We start from the raw sequence: 22,279 nt of genomic DNA on the forward strand, positions 1-22,279 counted from the left end.
GCATGAATGAAATGAACAAAATATTGGATGGATGGATGGATGGATGGGCGGATGGATGACAGAATAATGGATGGATGGATGGATGGATGACAGAATAATGGATAGATGGATGACAGAATAATGGATGGACTGACAGAACATGGATGATTGGATGGATGGAAGGATAAAAGAATGGAAGGATGCATGAATGAAATGAACAAAATATTGGATGGATGGATGGAATGCCAGACAGATAGATAGATAGATAGATGCATGGATGGACTGCCAGATCAATATATAGGATGGATGAAAGGATAGAAGGATGAATGCATGAATGGAATGACAGATCAATATACTGGACATTCTGCAAAACATTTCCTTTTCCTATTTTCAGAAAGAAAGCCTGAACAATATCCAAGTAGGTATAAATGATGACGATTTTCATTCTGGATGACCTGCTGCTCGCTGAGCCTGGGACGATGGATGCTGCTGTAAAACCACATTAGATACGGTTCAGCTGTGCAGGCTTTGCATTCATTTAGTTAATACAGACAATTAAAACTAATCTAAAACTCTTGATTTACCTTGTGTAAGTGTTATAATTCCACATGCAAAAGAGGTTATGAAAACAGGCAAGTTCTCCACAAACATGATCTGATCTGACAGTCGACGTGTTTACCTTCATAGGGGGATAGCGATGATACGGCGCAGAACCTGTCGCGAGTTCAATGGCAGTGATTCCGAAACTCCAAATGTCAGCTTTGAAGTCGTAACCCCGTACCTGCGGTCACATGACATGCTAACTGATCATCAGATGCTGGAATAACAGACTATGACCCGCACCAGTCATAAACAGCGCTTTTTTAACGGCAGATTATTCCAATTATTAAACAATCTCTATGATCTGCGCCAGAACAGTTGAATGGTTTTTAATAATTCATAGCATCAGAAGAGCTCTTAGAAATAGTCAAGCTGTGAACACTTTCATGGTGCCAAGATCCATTTTATTTACAGTAAATGACAGAAACACGTTGGCTCTGTTACAAAACCTAGTGTCTTTCTTCTTAGGCAGCAACTTTACTTCAATTGATTCTGTTAACATATCGCTGATCTAAATCCATTATACTCAAAGCACAAAAATGAACAGCACACAGCAGTATTGAGTAAAATAGTCAATTCTAATTAAACTTGGGATCAGTATAATTTTTGCTAGAAACTGACACCTTTAATTCAGAAAAGATGGATTAAATTGATCAAAAGTGACAACATTAACATTGTTCTGAAAGATTTATATTTATAATGATAAGAAATATTTCTTGAGCAGCATGTTAGAATGATTTCTGAAGGATCATGTGACACTGAAGACTGGAGTAATGATGCTGAAAATTCAGCTTTGATCACAGGAATAAAATGCATTTCAAAATATATTCAAATTAAAAATAGTTATCTGAGATTATAATAATATTTCACAACATTACTGTTTTAACTGTATTTTAATCAAATAAATGTAGCCTAGGTAAGCAGAAGAGACTTCTTATAAAATTATGTAAAAATTGTAGTGTAGGTTGAACTATATAATCAATAGTATAATCAACATTTCTCTCTTTGTCCACCTTTTTTGGTGGATTTATGACATTGAGTTTATCAGGATTTTTACGCGATTGTCTTGTGTCTTCTAAGATGCATGCAATGCTGCTTTAGAATTAAGCCAAAATAGGGTTTCTTAGCGTTTACTAACCTTCTATAGCAACCTTCATGTTAAGTGTGCATCTATCAATGATTTAAAATGCGGTCTATGTAGACCACTCAGTAGGTATTTGAAACAGATCCACTTGTACATGTTTAATGTAGGTTCTCGGAGCAAACTGACCTGCTCCATCACCTCTGGAGCCATCCAGCACGGGGTCCCCACAAACGTTTTCCTCACTTTGTGTCTAGTGACGTCTCCACCGGTGGCCAGAAAAGCACTCACACCAAAATCTATAGAGAACGATTAACAACCTCATCATACGTCTGATGGACAGTCTTGCACAAAAATCTACTGCAAAATCGGTTGACTGTTGGAAAGCAAATATTTAAATACATATTTAATTTGACATGCATGAAAATGAAAGACAGACACAAAGTCTGATAAATTGGTTCAACTTTCACATACCGTTGTGTCTCTATAAGTCAGTGAAAATATTTCTTTCCAAAAAATATGACAATTAGATGTGAACTATGATATTTGTACAGAGCAACCTTTTGAACAGACTGCATGTCTTTCTTTCACAGCTTTGTTTGCATTTGTGTCAAACATCTACTGTGCTTTCAATAATCAGAAAAGATCTTTTTGTGAATGAATCCTCACAAAATACAGTATATCAAAAACAAAGTCATTTTAACCCCAATCATATATATATATATATATATATATATATATTAGTGGAGGGCATAGATTAATTTTTTTAATCTAGATTAATCTCAATGTAATCTTGGAATTAATCTAGATTAATCTAGATTAAAATGGCTCATTTGAATTTGGCCAAGTAGATAAGTAAACAACTAGCAGTCATCAAGAATTTAATATTGATAATAACATTGAAGACATTGTATGATTATTCCTTAAAGATAAGGTTTTAATAGTTTTAGTAGTAGTAGCCTATTACGTTCTGCCCAATGTCTTCAAGTGAAACCGAACTTTTATTTTGACGGGTTGCCGTGAGGATAGTTTTTCTCAAATGAAACGCTCGAATGCTCATGAAGTGACTCTCAGAGCAGTTCTGGAGATGTTGTTCATGTATTTATGTCCTCATTTAGTGAGACGACAGACGTTAATATCACCGCAAGCGTCACGCGGTCTTCTGTATGAGTAGTGAACAAACCCGCGCGTCTGTGCCATACATTAACACAGAGACACACAGAAGTCATATTTAAATAGACGTTTCGCGGCTTAATATTTACAAATAGGAGTGGGAGTGTGCTCACTTGTGTGTGCGCTTACGTTTGTTTGTGTGTGTGTGTGTGTGTGTGTGTGTGTGTGTGTGTGTGCGAACCGGGGCGGAACTCGGTAGATACAGAGAGCGCGACCATGTAACGTAGAGACAGAAATGACTTGCCGATTTCCATTGGGAAGCTTCTTAAAAATAAATCGAGGTGAAAGTCATCATAGCTTGCGTAGTATAGACCCAGCTCCCAACCCAACTTTGAGAATAGATTAACGGCGATATTTTTTTTATCGCCCGATAAGAGTCTCACGTTAACGCAGCACGTTAACGCCGATAACGCCCACCACTAATATATATATATATATATATATATATATATATATATATATATATATATATATATATATATATATAGTACATTATTTACAATAGCATGTCCATGGTCAAGATTGTAGGTTAACATTTATATACAGTATATGTGTAAGTGAAGTTGTATGTTTAATTCTTGTAACTAGGATCCCATTTAAATGCATTTTTGCCTTAAAAAATAACTGTATTAAAGCATTTTTTCAAAGAAATAAATGAGAACCTAATAAGAATCATAATTGAAAATAGTGACAATAAAATAAAAAAAGTAAAAAAAAACCAAGAATTTAAGAAAATGTGTTTATTAAATTAAAATTTCATAAAATTATTTCACAATGCACACAATCTTAAGTGTCTTAAAAATAGGCCTTATTTTTTTACGCTAAATCTTATTGTATATATTTTTTAGGGGTTGCAATTTGACCCGGACACATTCTTTTTATAAGATTTAAAAAAAAAAAAAGACTTGTCTGTCAAACATTTCAATAGAAAAATCTCTGATGTGAAGTCCAATCTGAATAAAGCCGAGCCAAGGTCACTAGTGGAAATCCCTGTTACATAAAACCGATCAATATTCTAGAACTAGATCAGCCAGTTTCCCCCCAGGGACGGAAAAAGCCTCATTTCAGGAATTTAACACTTCTCCACACTACGATCAGTGTGTCTCAGTCCTGTTTTTCTGCACTACTTTATGCAGCTCAAATTCATAAAACAACATAAAACTGAGAACAAAAGTGGGGAATATATTATCTGTTAATAATCAAACCATAATTAACCTCAATGAAAGTTGTTTTTTTTTTTTAAACTTAAAGTGGCTTTACTTACTGATTAAATCACAGCTAGGTTATTGCTTTTATAGTTAGCATAATTAAAGCTAATTACCATGGTTTAAAAGGCAATATAATCTCTCTAAAGGCCCATAAATGTTGCTTTTTAGATTGACAACCAGTATTAATTAAAGCAGGATTTTTACAGCTAAAGAAACCTTAATTACCTCAAGGCTATAAATAACTTCTTAAAGAGCTGAAATAATTATACAACTGAATTAAAAATGCATTGGTCAAAATCAGTTAAGAGCAACAAAGAATTTAAAATATATTCTGAGTCATACATCTTTATATATATTTTCCCTAAACTAATTGAATTTTTCTTAACCATTTTACCTGCTATCTTACTCCTACAATTAAACAGGCAGGTTTTTTTGTTGCAGTTTCTTTAAGACATCATGTAAATGTTCACTTTGCATGTGAAATAAGATGAAGACCATATTTGCAAGCTGCGAATTTGTGGTCGAGCCAATCGAGTATTTAACTGCCCCATGAAAAACTCTGGAGATGTTAAATGCCAAGATGTTGGTGGTTAACTAACTAAGACAATAAATAAGGATCAAAACATTTCAGAAAATCTACATGTTTCAGCAAAGTCAAAGTCAAGCAAAGCTACAAACCTGCGATCTGCACCGATCCATCTTCTCCCAGTAGAATATTACCAGCCTTCACGTCCCTGAGGTCAAACCAAGACAAAGCACATCCATGTCACGGTTTATTATAATCTTAAACATTAACAATAACGCCAGTGGCTGAAGAATGAATCCGCATGTTTATGAATTTTTCAGACCATTATTACAGCAGCGATGGCCTGGAGGGAAAAGACCTCATTAGTATTTTCCAGCACTTAACATTCAGAGGAACGTAATTAAATCATATGTTACACTAGTCTCACAAAAACAGACGTTTGACTATCAGCATAAAGTCTGTCCATGATGTAAATGAGTTTGTTTCTTCATCGGAACAGACATCGCTCACCAGTGGATTGCAGTGAATGGGTGCCGTCAGAATGAGAGTCCAAACAGCTGATAAAAACATCACAATAATCCACACCACTCCAGTCCATCAATTAAAGGTGGGGTATGTATTTTTTCAAAAATGCTTTAGAAAACTGAGTCGGGCCGAGTACCAAAACAAACTTGTAGCCAATCAGCAGTAAGGGGCGTGTCTACTCATGATGCAGAGGAGAGAGCGCTCAGTGCACATGATGGACATTAGCCGAGCCGAGCAACGACAGAAAGATAGAGATGCCGTATAAAAAACAAAAGAGGAAAACGTCTGCGGAACAAAAGAAGGCTTGTCTACACCGGACGCCACACCGCAACAGCTAAAGTCTGTCTACTCTGAACGCGACAAAGCGACCGTTGAAAATCATTTGAAATTTGTCATAAATAGAACACAGCAGCAGTTTACTGTCGTGTCCCATCCAGTGTAGACAGCATCACTGATTATAATGAGTTCTATAGTATTTTGTCGTCTGGTGTAGACATGGTGTTACGATAAGGCAAGAAGTAGGACCCGTGTAAATATCGGATCATCTTTCCAGCGCTGGAGAGAACTCAAGGAGCGGGAAGGCCTGCGATCGGACGCCGAGGTTGCTTTGTTTCTTCTTGATCGGTGAGTAACATTGGTTTTGCTTTGTTTCACAGAACTAATCGTTGCCTGGGATGCGTAATGTGTACGTATGTGTGGGGCGGAGCTATCAAAATAGGGGCGAGACACTTTTGGGGTAGGGGCGTGTTTGTTTTGGTGATTTGAAATATCAACATTGGCTTCCAGAAATCACTTACCCCACCTTTAACATCTTGTGAAGCGAAAAGCTGTGTGTTTGTAAGAAACAAATCCATCATTAAGATATTTTAGCTTTAAACTGTCACTTCAGGCCAACAGGCCATAATCCATAATAATGCTTCCTCCAGTGAAAAAGTTCAACCTTGTTGCATCAAAATCCTCCAACCTATTTGTTTAGAACAGTTTTTGCTTGTAAACGGTGCTTGATCTGTGCATATTTCTCTCCTGATTCAGACGAGATGACTTTTTCATTTGGAGAAAGCAATCTTATGAATAGACTAGAGAACTCATATTTTTTACCGGAAAATAACAGTTTGAAGTTAAGATGTCCTAATAATGGATTTGTTTCTTACAAACACACAACTTTCCACTTCACGAGACATTAACTGATGGACTGGAGTGGTGTGGATTATTGTGATGTTTTTATCAGCTGTTTTAATAATTCATAGCATCAGAAGAGCTCTTGTTCATTCTGACGGCACCCATTCACTGCAGAGGATCCATTGGTGAGCAAGTGATGTAATGCTACATTTCTCCAAATCTTTTCAGATGAAGAAACAAAATCATCTACACCTTGGATGGCCTGAAGAGGAGTAAGTTTTCAGCTAATATTTACTTTTGGGAGAACCATTCCTTTAAACAGAGAGAGATGGTCTGAAAGGCATGTGAAATGACCAGCCACAGTTCAATTCGTTGTCATTTTTTTCTTTACCTGTGAATCTGTCCATTTTTGTGTAGATAATCTAATCCCTCCAGGACTTCCTTCAATATGGTTGCTATTGTAGATTCATCTAGGACACCGTTTTTATGCTCTCCTTTGCTGAATGTGTGCTTTATGATGTCTAACACTGATCCTGGATGAATAAAAAGGTTTGTAATCACAAAACATTCTTCAAATCTACAAAATAATACATGCATATAACACATACAGTGACTGCAAATAGTATTCAGACATACAAACTATATGAATTACTATATGAAATGTCAAATCAAGTGACATTTATCTTAAAGATATAAAGAACAAGCACACTTCTCAGGCAAACCATTTTACAAAATAAGCTTATTTTAAATGATGAAACAACACATGTAATGTTGAAAATGAACATGTCCATATAGTTAATTGAAAAGATTTTTCTCACCTCCACTCAGCAGCTTCATGACCAGCCAAAGTTCATCTTTCACAACAAATGAAGTGTAGTAGGTGACCACATTGGGATGGTTACACTGGCTCATGGCTTGAATCTCTTTCTGTGGAGACAGATGGAGGTGTCTAGCTTTATAATGCACGTCTTTAATAATGTCCATGTGATTTATAAAGCATGCACATCAAAGTAATTGCAATGGTAGAAACAGAGAAACTCTTGAACCGATTTATAACAAACAGTAATCTCTAGAATGAGAATAGAATAGAATGAGTCTGTTAAGTACAAGGCCAGGCCATATTTCACACCAAAATCAAAAGAAAGAAGGAAGAAATTAAAGCCCGTGTTTATGACTATTATTTTTTTTAATTTGTTTATTTATTTATTTTTGACAAAACATGTAAATAACAATTACTCACATTTTCTTCCAAATTTCATTACCATATTGGAAAAGCTAAATTCTTTAAAATTGCGTAATATTTATATTTTTTAGGTATTTATACATGAAGGTAAAAATTACTGTATGACCATTGAAGGTAATAAAAGTTTGATTGATTTACATGAATCAGTTCAATCGTGGAATGAAATCACTGTCCATTTCAGTTATTTCATTCAATTTGATTCAACAATTCATTCGAGCCATCATTCAAAAATAATTTTTCTGTGTAAATGATTTAAATGTTTTAGCAAAAATGAGCATGTCAATTTTTCTGTTATGTTCCTACATTTTGTTATATAGGTGTAATTACATGAAAATGATTAGTAAAAAACATTAGATTTTTAGTGTATTTTTAAACTTACATTAAACATTTTGAATCTTTGGTTGAAATGACAGTTCATTTGATTGAAAAGAAAAAAAAGAGCAAACATAAATATTATAAATATGGTAATATACAGCAATTTTTATACTTATAAGGAATACTAATAAGGAAACTTCATTTGGGAAAATATCAGACAAATTCTTATCCTTGAAATCAGCAGTGGCAATCAATGCTTCGATACCGATGCTGTTTTTCAGTTTATTTCAGAGCAGAATTCATGCATGAACATGTGCAATAAAACCTGCTTAGCTGAAGAAGGTCTACATACAACTGATGAAGTCATTTCACATGTTCCAATTATATAAGGCTTTAATAAAAGGACCACAGGATGCAAACCTGAAGAAAATTGAAAAAGTACATTACATATGTGCTGTCTGGGTTTACACAAACCATATTTCCATGTCAGCCAATTTAAGAGTAAATCTGGGAGATGTTTATAGCAGATTCCCATCTCCGGGAATAAATTTGTTTTCGTGACAGAACAGTCATTAATCAAACCATCAGTTTCCAATCTCACTGCACCAAAACAAAGATCAATGGAAAACAACTCAGTCGTGAGTGTCAGAGTGAGAGGCCTGCTGGGGTGTGTGTGTGTGTGTGTGTGTGTGTGTGTGTGATTACAGTAGGGAAAGCGCACTCTATGAGAGAAGCATGAAGCATGTGTGTCTCTGACAGATATGAAACACATTTTTGAAAAACTAGGCCAGTCAAAACTGTAAGTGTTGGCTAATGATTAATTATCATACAGATAATTGTGATAAATGATTTATTGACTTCTGAGACACTTACATACGCACATTAAGAAGTCATTTATTCATTCAATCATTAAATCTGAAGTGTTTGTTGAGGAAAATAATTTGATCTGTAATCATTTTCGCAAATTAAAAAACTTTTTAAGACTTAACTTTTCAAGATTAAACAATGTTATATGCTTTTCTAGAAGCATTAAGTCAGGATGATTTCAAATTGATTGTTTAAATTATTTGAAATGATTTATTAATTTACTTATATAAAACTTTACAACAAGAGTTTAGCGGCAGTCGTCCGACCCCATGCAGCATTGGGAATGACAAGAAGAGAATCGACCAATTTTTACATTTGTATACATTTGATACTTTTGTTTTTTGAAAGAATGTTTTTGAAAGTCTCTTACTGTTCACCAAGGCAGCATTTATTTGAACAAAAATGCAGAAAAACAGTAATATTCTGAAATATTATTACAACTTCAAATAACTGTTTTCTATGTGAATACATATCTGAATTTTCAGGATCATTACTCTAGTCTTCAGAAATCATTCTGATATACTGATTTGCCATTTGACATTTTGTTGCTGCTTAATTTTTTCGGTGCAAACCATGATACAGTTTTTCCAGGAATCTTTGATGAATAGAAAGTTCAAAAAACATAATTTATTTAAAATAGATGTAATTTGTAACATCTTTAATTCTATTTTTAATTAATTTAATACATAATTGCAGAAGAAAAAAAAAATTCTTAAAAAAATAAAACAATCTAAACTTTTAGAGAAGTGTAGCATTACATCAGTTGCTCACCAATGCATCCTCTGCAGTGAATGGGTGCCGTCAGAATGAGAGTCCAAACAGCTGATAAAAACATCACAATAATCCACAAATAATCCACACATCTCCAGTCCATCAATTAATGTCTTGAGAAGCGAAAATCTGCATGTTTTCAAGAAACAAATTTCCTCTATCCATAATATTGCTTTCTCCAGTGAAAAAGTCATCTTATCTGAATCAAGAGAGAAATATGCACAGATCAAGCACTGTTTACAAGCAAAAACAATTCTAAACAAATACGTCACTGGATTTTGATGCGAGACAACAACAGGGGACGGACTTTTTCATTATGGATTATGAAATACTTTTATGAGTATTTTACCCAGAACCAAAGGTTTAAAGTTAGATGCCTTAACGGTGGATGTGTTTCTTAAAAACACGCAGCTTTTCTCTTCACGAGACATTAACTGATGGACTGGAGTTGTGTGGATTGTTGTGATGTTTTTATCAGCTGTTTGGTCTCTCATTCTGACGGCACCCATTCACTGCAGAGGATCCAATGGTGAGTAAGTGATGGAATGCTAAATTCCTCCAAATCTCTTTGGATGAAGAAACAAACTCATCTACATTTCAGTACACAGTTTTGGGTGAACTACTACTTATCATATTACTGTGAAATGCCTTTAATGAAAATAAATGGGTAAAATGGAGCCAAAAGATGTCTGACCAATGTCTGCCCAGCCCAGTCAGGCTGCTCAAAAAACAAATCGCAATTTACCTGTAACTATTTGCATTTCCATATCATGTGTGTGTGTTTACATGCATATGCATGTGTATGAGTAGACACAGCTGTTTTTATGTTGTTCCTCACCAACAGCTCATCCATGCTGGTCTGGCATTTCTCCAGGTTGATTCTCTTGATGGCCACACGCTCCTGTCGAGGGCTACAAAGCGCTGCCTGGACGACTGCCGTGGCTCCGCTACCTACAAAACACAGTATACACGTCTCTAATGAACAAAGCACACGCCGTGTCAAAGACATTATTCTAGATGAAAGGCAGACAGTAAACATGCCCTCTGGAATATAAAAGCTTGTGCACAGCAGGTGCAGCTGATCATATGATATGCTTATAGGATTGATAATAGATGTGTGTGACGCTGTGATAAGTAGCTTTATTGTAAGAGAGACAAATTGCATGCTATACATTTGCAATATAATAAGTTGTTATTTTATTGCACCTAAATAATATGCGCATTATATATATATATATATATGCAAAAAATGAACAAAAATAATGCTATAATAATACAATATATAATATAGTATTTTATTCTATATTATACTGTAATTATATACACTACCATTTAAAAGTTTGTGGTCAATAACACTTTTTAATTTCTTTTTTTTTTAATCAATGTGCTTGTTAATTAATCAAAAATACAGTAAAAACTGTAATACTGTGAATTATTATTACAATTTAAAATAACTGTTTTCTATTTGAATAGATTTTATAATGTAATTTATTCTAGCGATGCAAAGCTGAATTTTCAGTAGCCATTACTGCAGTCTTCAGAGTCACATAATCCTTCCAAAATCATATTAATATGATAATTTATACGTTATCAATTATTTATTATAGATATTATCTGATGAATAACAAAAGTGGTTATTTCGCCTATTCAGAGTTGCAAAAATCTACCAACAGCATGAGTAGTGAGTAAATATTATGCACAAAACCCTCAAAGGTGATTAAATTACATTTAAATGCAGTAATTTGTGTGCATATTATTTGCAATCATTAGTTTCGATTTAATCCAGCTGTAAGGGAAAGTATTTGAACCCTTGGATTTACTATGTAAATTTGATCTCATCCTCAAACAACTCATCAGGAATAGACAAACACAGTCTGCTCAAGCAAATAACAATACAAACTACTTCATTTCTTTATAAAGCACACTGTGTTCACAGTGGGAGTGGAAAAAGTATGTGAACCCAATTGGCCTTACCTTGGCAGCAATACCCTCCTCTAAACAAAAAGGTTTCAGTTCTGCAGTACTTTCAGGTTGTCTATCTCTGTAGGTCTGAAACCAGTTTCCTTTGGAGGCAGTAGTATCTTCATACAAAACCACTGTCTGTCATTGACTGAACTGGGAAGTGAGGCAAAATGAAACTCCATGGGTCCACATACTTTTTCCTGTAACTGTTTTCAGCATTATGTATATAGGCCATATTGAAAAAGCCACATTGGTTGACCACTAATCGTATTATACTACGTAATTATAGTTATAATAGTTATAATATATAATTATATAGTTATAGTTAAATTTTGTAATTATTTAGATATACTGTATAATAATACAATATATAATATTTTATATACAGTACAATACCATTCAAATGTTTGTGGTCGATAAGTTTTTTTCTTTTCTTTATCAATGTGTTGTAATTCCTTGATAAAATGTACAGTAAAAACAGTAATATTGTGAAATATTATTACAATTTTAAATTACTGTTTTCTATTTGAATATATTTTAAAATGCAATTTATTCCTGTGATGGAAAGCTGTATTTTCAGCATCATTACTCCAGGCTTCAGTGTCACATGATCCTTCAGAAATCATTCTAATATTCTGATTTGCTGCTCATTCCTTATTGTCAATGTTAAAAACAGTTGTGTGGTTTAATATTTTTGCAGAAACTGTGATAGTGTATTTTTTCAGGATTCTTTGATGGACAGAAAGTAAAAAAAAAAAAAAACATTTATTAAAAAAAGAAATTTTTTGTAACATTTTGAATGTATTTATTGTGCGTTTTAGCTTAATAAAAGTATTAAATTCTGTAATAAAAAGTCTTACTAATCCTAAACCTTTGAACTGTAGCATATGTATATATATATAGAGAGAGAGAGGTAATCGTGCTGTCAAAAAATTAATGGCATCCAAAATAAAAGTTTTTGTTTACATAATATATGAGTATGTACTGTGTATATTTATTATGTATATATAAATACAAACACATGCATGTATATATTTAAGAAAAATATGTTATGTTTATGTATTAAATATATTTTATATAATATAAAATATAATAATATAAATATATAAATGTATATACGTGTAAATATTTTAAAAATATATACTGTATGTGTGTGTATTTATATATACATAATAAATTAAGTGCACATACATATTTTATGTACACAACATTTTTATTTTGGATGCGATTAATCGCGATTAATCATTTGACAGCACTAATAGGTAATTATACATTAAGTAATCATGCTCATATTGTTTCATGCTTATATTGTGTCTATATATATATATATATATATATATATATGTATATATATATATATATATATATATATATATATATATATATATATATATATATATATAATAAAATAGACAGTGTAATACTGACAACAGTCAGTCTATTCAAATGCATTTGAATCGGAGGAGTGCAATTTCACTAAGCCTGTTTGAAAATATTCCACATTTTCTAGATAATTAATGCATAAAACATAATGCACTAATAGCCAATTGCTGATTCACATCAGATCTGACACGTCAAATTTGTGACTATAAACACACATGCACAAACACAAACGCAATGCTGCTATTCACACCGTAAGAGTGTGTGACACTCTGCCAACTGCGGCTGACAGATAAGGAGGGGGTCCTGACCACGCACCGCACCGATTAGCAGAAGAAGTGCACAGAAACTATAGAGAAGCTCTCCGGTAATGCTAGCTCTTATCTGAACTGATGGCATACTGCTTTAACACACATCTCACAGCCATGAAGAGGGCCTTCTGTGTTTCTGCCTCTATTTACTTTGGGAGCCTCATATCTGCAGGCAATGGGTCCATCAATAACAGCCGACTCAATTTGAGTTACACTTTTAGGGATTTGAGAATGCAGCAAAATGTCAATGAATGAAAAAAAAAAAAAAAAACAGAAGGAAAAATATCATAAAATAACAGCTATTGACTATTAGGAAACGTTCACTCATAAAATTTAAATTCGATCATTATTTGGAAAGTTGACATCCTGCAAACAGTCTTTTTGCTATAATTATTATGCATGCTTTTATGGCCTCATATTAACCTTTCCACAAGTGAAGGCAAAATGGTGTTTATAAATCGTGAAAAAAAAGTTTCTATCCTGTAGAAACTATCCTGATGTTGACCAAAAAAAGCCCATAAGCAGGTATGCATAAACTACACATCCACAACTGCATGATCGTTTGTTATCATCTTTAAGGAGTTTTATATAGTTAACATAAGAATAACTTTCATATAACTTTTATAATATTTCAAGATGAATGCTTACTGGACTGAAGCAGCAACTTAGTTTTTTTTGTTTTTTTAGAAAAATCATGTTCAAATGTAAGTATTAAATATGATCATCAGTCTTTTGAGGAACATTTAATTGTTTATCTCTCAATCATTATTGTATTGTATTGCATTATGTGTTTTGAAACTACAGAGCTTTGACCATAAAACTAATTATTTATCATCACATTATTGGGAGATATGGAGTGACAGCTGATATTTATATGATTTTAAGTCAATAATCTGCTATACGGTTATAAAGATCTCATTCATTTACAATACAAGCTTTCAGAATTTTAGCTTAATTTTTGGCCATACAAATATCAGCATCTGCACGAAATTGCATATTTTTTGCAATATAATTGAGTTGAGTAAGAGCTCCAGATATATATATATATTTTTTTTTTCTTAGATTATACATTTAGTCTGAAGTTTCAATAGTTCTATTAAATTAGATTGTGACTACTATTGTTTCATGTGTCTGGCATTACAGGGTTAATGTATGCACTGCGTGTGCTGTTGTATGATATAAAAGATACATATAAATTCTAATAAAAATAATGTGTTCATTTGTCAGTGCACATAAAATATGTACTCCACTTGTGTTTAAGTGTAATTCAATTTCTCAAAATTGCTGTTCATTTCTTTGCGAAGAACTCTCTGAATGAACAAAATGACTAAATGCACTTGAAAGAAATGAGAGGTGCTCAATGTGAGCAGCAGAGGGCGTCACGAGACGAGCGCAAACGCATCGCATGCAGCAAATGACACCTTTGAATCTCACACAGTGCGAAGGCGTGCAAGTGCAGAGAAGATGCACACATGCACTGCACACTCAGAACATGAATAATAAAATATATAAAATCATAATAACGACTCTTGTCGTCACTGTTATTAGTGCTTTGTTAAATATCCGCCAGCCTGCGCAATGCATCAACTTCAAACCCCTGAAACTTGGTTGCACTTTTTTGGCCAAAATAACCTTCCCTGTGTATAATACCAGCACATTTGCTGTAAACGTCACAGCAGCCTGATGTCTCACTGGACACGTGCTATTATAAAGCATCATCACTCATAATAACATGTGCACTGTCATCTAATAGCTCCAAAACATAAGATAGGAAGCTCCACTTGTCATATCCGCATTGCATTACTGTCATCATATGGGAAAAAGCCGGTAGGCCCAAACCAAAGCAACAAACCGCAGCCTCTGACAAGCTCAAATCCATCTGCAACTACCCACCGATCACCTCCTGGAGCTCGTACGCCTCCTTGACAATGGGCCAGCTGGTGGTGAGCGCCGGCTGCGGGGTTTGGACGGCCGCCGGGGAGTCGCTCTGCTCCGCCATGATGCTGCTGAGAGAGTCGCTCTCACTCGCTCACCTCAGCGCTGCTGCCGCTGCTGCTGCTGCTGCTGCTGGATCACTACCGCCTGCGATGAACACATCCGGAGACAGACATCGCGAATCCTACTACAGCGAGGGCTGAGCTCATGAATATTCATTGTGGCGCGCTGATGTCATTACAGCGAAGCGCGCTGATATTAAGTAGCTCATGAATATTAATTCGGCCGTGGTGACGTTGTTTGACCGTCTTTGGCGCATCTAGTCAGTTAGGTAGATTTATTTATTTATTTATTTATTTATGCTTTCTAATAGTCTAAGCACCTGTTATTTATTTATTTGTGTTTTCTAATAGTCTAAGCCCTTGTTATTTATTTATTTATTTATTTATTTATTTATTTATGCTTTCTAATAGTCTAAGCCCCTGCTATTTATTTATTTATTCATTCATTTATTTATTTGTGCTTTCTAATAGTCTAAGCCCCTGTTATTTATTTATTTATTCATTCATTTATTTATTTGTGCTTTTTAATAGTCTAAGCCCCTGTTATTTATTTATTTATTTGTTTTTGCTTTCTAATAGTCTAAACCCCTTTTATTTATTTAGTTAGTTAGTTAGTTATCCAGCCCTTACGAAGATCTGAGATGACCGAGCACCTGAGAAGAGATGATGCCAAAACCCACTGATAAGCTACTCCTAAATATAATGTAGAAACTTTAATTTTCCTTAAAGCTGCTTTGGAACGATTTGTATCGTGAAAAGCGCTAGACAAATAAACTTGAATTGAATTTATTTATTTATTTATTTATGCGTTCTAATAGTCTAAGCCCCTGTTATTTATTTATTTGTCCAGGTTTTGTGTAAGCACCAAAAAATTAAAATAAATAAATAAATAAAATTGTCACGTGTTCATAGTCCTCGTTCTCAACCATAGTAGGAGGGTTCGTTACAACTTGGATGGACATAAACTTTTGCAAAAGCCTAATTTATAGATATTAATTAGTCTTGTTTATTTAAAGCGTAGCTTAAGACGTTATAATCTTCTTTGAGCGTTCAGTAACTTTAGGTAGCCTAATTAATATTCATGATCAAGTCGTGACGCCAAACTGCGTCAATAAATAAGTTTCCCCGTTTCATCGGGTTGTGTGTGCTGCTTGCTTGCTTGTTTGTTTATTTATTTATTTAAAACAAAGTAAAAGCAAAAAGGCCAGCACTGCAGTAGCCACTGGAAAAAAACATCCGTCGACCAGCAGGTGGCGCCATTTCGTAAGATTTGACAGCTAAAGGTGGCCCTCTACATTTCTGTGCTTTTATTTTGTTGGTTTATTGCAAGAAGCCAGACTAATACAACAAAAAGTGCTTAATTACACGTGAGAAGAAAATCAGAAAGGATAACAAAATAAAAACAAACATTACTTAATAAGTAGCCTAATAATACATTATTAGTAACACATTAATAATCATTTTTAAAAACCACAGATGAAAATGTACCGTACAGATGAACATTGATTGCTTTCTTGTTAGAACACAGTAATAAAACATTAATAAATACAAAACTAAAGCTAGTAACTGAAACTATTTGAATCATTTTTGTTAATTAAAATAAATAGCATAAAATATGCATATTAAATGAAAAAAGAACTAAACGAAAATTACAAATGTTGCTTTGGCAACTAACTGAAATTCGTTTAAGCTGCTGCATTCAAATTACAATGGTATAAATAAAAACTAAAACAGAACAAAAAATTAATTAAACTTAAATATTAATATTTAAAGAAAAACTAATAAAAATAACAAAAGCACGCATCAAACTGAGTAAAAATGAAATTAAAATCATATCTAAATCTAAAAATAAAAGCTAATTATAAAATAAAGCTAGTATAATAAAAATGATATTAAATACTTATTATATACTTATATATTATAACATCATATACTATTATATACTAAGTATTATATATACTGCTATACTTCTTTTTAAGAACAGTGTAACCCATTTTAAAAAAGTACACTTCTATAATGTACTAATTTTGTACTTTATATAGGCTGCTAAAAGTGATTCTTTAGTATGTCTTAAAATAAACTTAAGATTAACTAAGCGTACTCACCTGTGCTATTTTGGGACACCATGAATATGAACTAAAATGAGCTTTTAATATACTATCTCTATATTTAAAAAATGTATTTAGTTACCACTTGCAGTACACTTGAACCATCTTTCATAGTACACTCAAGTGGTGACTAAATACATTTTATAATAATACAGAGATAGTATGTTAAAAGTGCATTTTGGGTCATAACTGAGGGTGAGTAAATAATGACTGAGGAATATAAAAAAAAAATTCCACCCGAACTGTTCCTTTAAGAGACGCTTTTATGATTGACAAGCGCACGGACCAATCAGCGTCGCGGAGGAGGAGCGCGTCGGCCGCGTTCTACTTCCCTACATTCATTGGAGAGAGCGGAGCCTCGCAGCACAAACGGGCGGTGCAAACCCGCTTCCATCATCATCATCATCACACTGGACCTGCAAAGATCAGCCGTGAAAGAGCGTCGCAAGCCGCATCGGCCATTGACTGCACATCAGCGCGGGCGTCGAGACTTCAGATCCGCTGGAAATGGCAGGGATCCTGGCGTGGTTCTGGAACGAGAGGTTCTGGCTCCCGCACAACGTAACCTGGGCTGACTTGAAAAACACAGACGAGTCCACCTTTCCACAAGCCGAGGATCTGTATCTGGCGTGTCCTTTAGCATTCTGCATGTTTATGATCCGGCTGGTCTTTGAGAGGTACGTGTCACATCTTCATCACCATCATCATCATCATCATCATCATCACCATCAACACTGCTGAAGATGTTGCGCTCAGTCAGGGTTCATCCTCAGCTGATGATCATGATGATGATGGGACAGGTTTGTGTTCCTTCGCATTGTCACTGAATCTTTGTATGAATTAGGACAATGACAGGAACTCAATATGACCCATTATTATCTGGAATAATAATAATAATAATAATACTGATGCTGAAAGTAGGTCAGTGCTTGTCTTTGTTGTGTAGATCATTCTTAGGTGTGACATCTATTTCTGTTTTTGTGAACGGAGTGTTTTTATACCAAATCTGAAGTTTGAGAATCTCCACTGGCTCCCAACACAGGGGCATGTTGTCACACTACTGTATGGGGTAAGTTATCACAAAGGGAACCTGTCATTTTTACCACAAAAACAGTAAAACAATTACTCCAAAAATTGAGTTTAGTATGTTTCCTATTGTGCGTTGTGTCATGTAAATGCAGTAACCCTGTTGAGACAGTGTTCTAGAAACCCGGCCAAGGTGACTGGCGATATGCTTGTATTAATCTGAATTTTGGGTCATCTTATTTAAAATATTTACAAACATTTGAAAGAAACGTCATGGCCTACATTTTTAAGAGTCTCTTGACCTACATTTTGCTGTTCATCACACTGCTGAATTCCTGAATATGCTGATTATATCTATACAGGAATATTTCAATAGCTGTGGAGCATGTAAACATCTTTTTCAGCCATACCTACTCTGATGTATAATAACAGTTTTTAATTATTATTATTATTATTATTTTAAGTCTCTTATACTCGCCAAGGCTGCATTTATTTATTCTAAAATACAGTAAAAATAGTAATGTGAAAATATTTTTTATAATAATAAAAAATATAATGTTTTTTTTTAAGGAAAACATGGTACTTTTTTTCAAGATTCTTTAATGTATAGAAAGTTCAAAAGAACAGCATTTTTCTGGAATATTTAAATATTTAAAATATAAAAAATATAATAATGTTATTATAATATTATTAATATCAATATTATATAATTTTTGTAATATTGCAAACATATTTGCTGTCAGCTTAGTCAATTTAATACAGCCTTGCTGAATAAATGAATTACTTTCTGTAAAAAAAACAATATTGACCTCAGTTTTTTGTATATATAGGTAATTATAAATTAGGTAAAAATACTAATTTTTTTGTGTCCAGCCATGATATGTCAGCTCATGTGAATTAAAAATATATTATTTGTGATTTTAACATAATTTCTTTCATTTTAAGTAGGTGCTGTTAGTAGCAAATAACACCAAAAAATAAAATAAAATAAAAACAATCATAGAATATACAAAATAAAATTTGTTTATTTATAAATATATTTATATTAAATATTGGACACATTATTTTTGCACCTTATGTTGTTGAAACATAAGTGATAGTCAATGGATAAAAGTGAGAAAAAAAAATGATGTGGGAGATGCACAGATTTTTTCTTTTATCAGTTTTTTTCCTTTTTTTTTTTTTTTTACAGAACCAGTGTTAGGTTTGCATCCAACATGCTAAACCACTGCTAGAGAAACAAGCTTTTGTGCGTTTGGACAATTTGACTAGTTACTGGCATATAGTCTCTTCCCCATGTGACAACTAGCCCTGGTCTCCCCTATATTGCTGTCATATGCTTGAGATTAGATGATTAAACCAATCAGTGTGCACTTGATATCAACAGTAAATCATGCTTTCCAGTGAGCTATGAAACTTAGACATTAATTTTGTGCTATTATGAGATTTGACATCTGAAAAAGTGTTGCCTTTCAATGTCACAAAAGCAGCAGTTTTGACATAATCCCTGCGGGACGGCACAGCATCAGGTTTTGTGTTTATGTATGCCACAGACCATCTGCTCTTCACCTTCATCTGACAGAGTTCTTCAGATCTCTCCAGCTGAATTTTGGTCTTCGTAGTTTGAAGGTGAAATATACTGTCAGGGTCTCCTCTGGGATTGTGTCTAGGGAGCAAGACGGATCTTCTAAAACATATTTTATTATCAGAGTTAGTGTATATGTTTAATAGTCACTTCTGGACCGGCTGAGACCTTTGGATGTGAATTTACATATAACAAACCATTGCAAAATAATAAAAAGCCATCAGCGTTCAACCGAAACTTCTTGATAAAAGCTCTCGTGGTCTTCACTGTGGCATCACTTGACTTCCTCTGTGGAAAGAGGACACATTATCTGAAGTACAAACATCCTCTTCCATCCTCCTGCGTTGCACAATCGCTGTAAATTTTTATGATGAGCAACAGCCCATTTATGGCATTTCAGCCCCACAAAAGCAAACAGTGCGCAGGCCGCAAATCAATCCAGCCACCCATAATCTTATCGCAGCTCTTCAGCTTTATACAAGAATCATTTCTAGAGCATTTTCTGCACTGAATTGCATTTTCATCGTGTGAGGGCTCTTAATTGAATGAGATTATTAATTAAGTGGCAAAAGCTCATTAGAAGCTCCATTTCCATTCTTGTGACATCTTACTTTCCCAGACTTGCAAGGCCAGTGCATCTCTAAGCTTTGTGATGTATTTTTGTTTACCAGGGCTGCATTTATTTGATTATAAATACAGTTAAAAACAGTAATATTGTGAAATTATTATTATTACAATATAAAATAACTGTTTTCTATTTGAATATATTTCAATGTAATTTTTTCATGTGATGTAAAGCTGAATTTTACTCATGTCTTCAGTGTCACATGATCCTTCATAAATCATTTTAATTATCAGTGTTGAAAACATTGTTTTATTTATACTTAATATTTTTGATAAATGTAAAGTTCAAAATAACATCATTTATTTGAATTAGAAATATTTTGTAACATAATAAATGCCTTAATAAAAATTTCTGAGCAAATGCGATTTAAAGCAGCCTTGCTGTATGAAAATAATAATTTAAAATAATTAAAATAATAATAAATTATGTTTTTAATTAAATAATTTAATATATTATGAATTAAAATAATAATTGAATTTAGCATATATATATATATATATATATATATGTCTCAGAACAGCGTGCACATATTAAGCTCTCTTTGAAGTATTGTGTTTGAATGGACAAACTTCAGAGAACATTCAGAAATAATGTTTTTATAACTATTAGGAACAAACAACAAAATGTTCTTGGAACATATTTTTGGGAACATGTAAAGAGAAGAATCTATGAAATGATTAACAAATAAGCACTACTGCCATGTTTGTTTTGAAATATTTTGGTAGTTTAACATTTCCTATATCATCTGCTCAAAGAAAGTGAAATAATCTGTTTAGGTCATAGCTATTGTGATAAACGAAATATGACTTTCATAAACAGTGAGTTTGATTTTTAGATTAAGACGAGGATATGAAAATGAACTGCATAGTAGCAATGACCCATGAGCTGCTTCATCTGGTTGTTGTTCCTTTTTAACATTCTCATTATCAGATCGACAAGATAGAGTCACATTAGCATAACAATACCAACTGTAATGCAGTCGCTCTGATCAGCGGCTGTTTATTTCCTAATACACCTATGTTCATCAGACCTTTGCAAAAGCAACCAGTCAGCTGCAGAAAAGCCAAATGCGTACAGCTGGCCTGGGCGGTTTAACACGCCATCTCTGAAGATTTGGAAAGACGGCCACAGTGATTGCACACAGGAGGATTTCTTTAGCCGCCCGCTGTGGTTTTACCTCAGAGTTTCCCTTTGAATATTGATTTTTAATGCAGCCTGTCAGACCTTTGGAATTAAGTTAGCAGGCATTGATATTACAAGATATAAATCTAATAAAGCGTTCTTTGTTATTGGTTGTTTTAGGTTTATTGCAAGGCCGTGTGCACTAGGTCTGAAAATCCAGGCCAACGGGCCACAGAAAGCTCAGCCCAACGCCATTCTGGAGAAGGTCTTCACTGCCATCACCAAGGTAAAGACCATGTTTCTTACCACAGTTAAAGAGGATTTATTGCTTCAGGAGGCTGAGAAAATCACTACAACACAGTTTTGAGAGGTTTACTGCTATTATAAATGGCAGGAACAGCGGTTTGATAAAATAGGGCTATCACAAAAATTTAGTAAGCCAGTTTCAGTAGGACAGCAGCTACTAATGTGCTGAATAGATATGTGCATTTAACAGTTGAATATTAATATAAACATTAACACCTTTAAGTATTTCTCAGTTAAATTATTGGTGTTTTTACTGCATTATTATTATTATTATTAACCCATGTGCATCAATATAACAGTTACAGTTGCATGTCCTTAGAGGACAAAAATATGCGTCAAAAATGGTCATTAAAAATATTTTTTCCTGCTTTCGCTCACAGTTTTTTTTAGCATGTTCATAACTACAAAAAACCGCATTCATTTTAAAGGATTTTAACCCTTTAAATGCTA

At 33.7% G+C, this 22,279-nt stretch overlaps 2 protein-coding genes across 5 annotated transcripts in view; one reads left to right on the forward strand and one right to left on the reverse strand.

Annotated features, from left to right (window-relative positions):
* The window catches only part of stk39 (serine threonine kinase 39), a 73,723-nt gene extending 58,516 nt beyond the window's left edge, over positions 1-15,207 (reverse strand). For both annotated transcript variants that reach the window (XM_058787840.1, XM_058787841.1), the window contains exons 1-7: positions 14,954-15,207; positions 10,246-10,358; positions 7,030-7,138; positions 6,603-6,744; positions 4,720-4,775; positions 1,850-1,959; positions 659-760 (exon numbers count right to left, since the gene is read on the reverse strand). In XM_058787840.1, coding sequence (XP_058643823.1) covers positions 659-760; positions 1,850-1,959; positions 4,720-4,775; positions 6,603-6,744; positions 7,030-7,138; positions 10,246-10,358; positions 14,954-15,059 — 738 coding nt within the window. In that variant the 5' untranslated portion in view covers positions 15,060-15,207. The remainder of the gene's footprint in view (positions 1-658; positions 761-1,849; positions 1,960-4,719; positions 4,776-6,602; positions 6,745-7,029; positions 7,139-10,245; positions 10,359-14,953) is intronic.
* Positions 15,208-17,436: 2,229 nt separating this feature from the next.
* cers6 (ceramide synthase 6) overlaps positions 17,437-22,279 on the forward strand; it is a 47,095-nt gene continuing 42,252 nt past the window's right edge. Inside the window, exons 1-2 of one of the 3 annotated variants that reach the window (XM_058787956.1) lie at positions 17,437-17,842; positions 21,704-21,809. In XM_058787956.1, the coding sequence (XP_058643939.1) occupies positions 17,673-17,842; positions 21,704-21,809 (276 nt within the window). In that variant the 5' untranslated portion in view covers positions 17,437-17,672. The remainder of the gene's footprint in view (positions 17,843-21,703; positions 21,810-22,279) is intronic. The other 2 variants (XM_058787955.1, XM_058787954.1) reach the window with 2 other exon arrangements.

The sequence above is a fragment of the Onychostoma macrolepis genome, chromosome 09 (assembly GCF_012432095.1).
Source record: "Onychostoma macrolepis isolate SWU-2019 chromosome 09, ASM1243209v1, whole genome shotgun sequence".
Taxonomy (NCBI): Eukaryota; Metazoa; Chordata; class Actinopteri; order Cypriniformes; family Cyprinidae; genus Onychostoma; species Onychostoma macrolepis.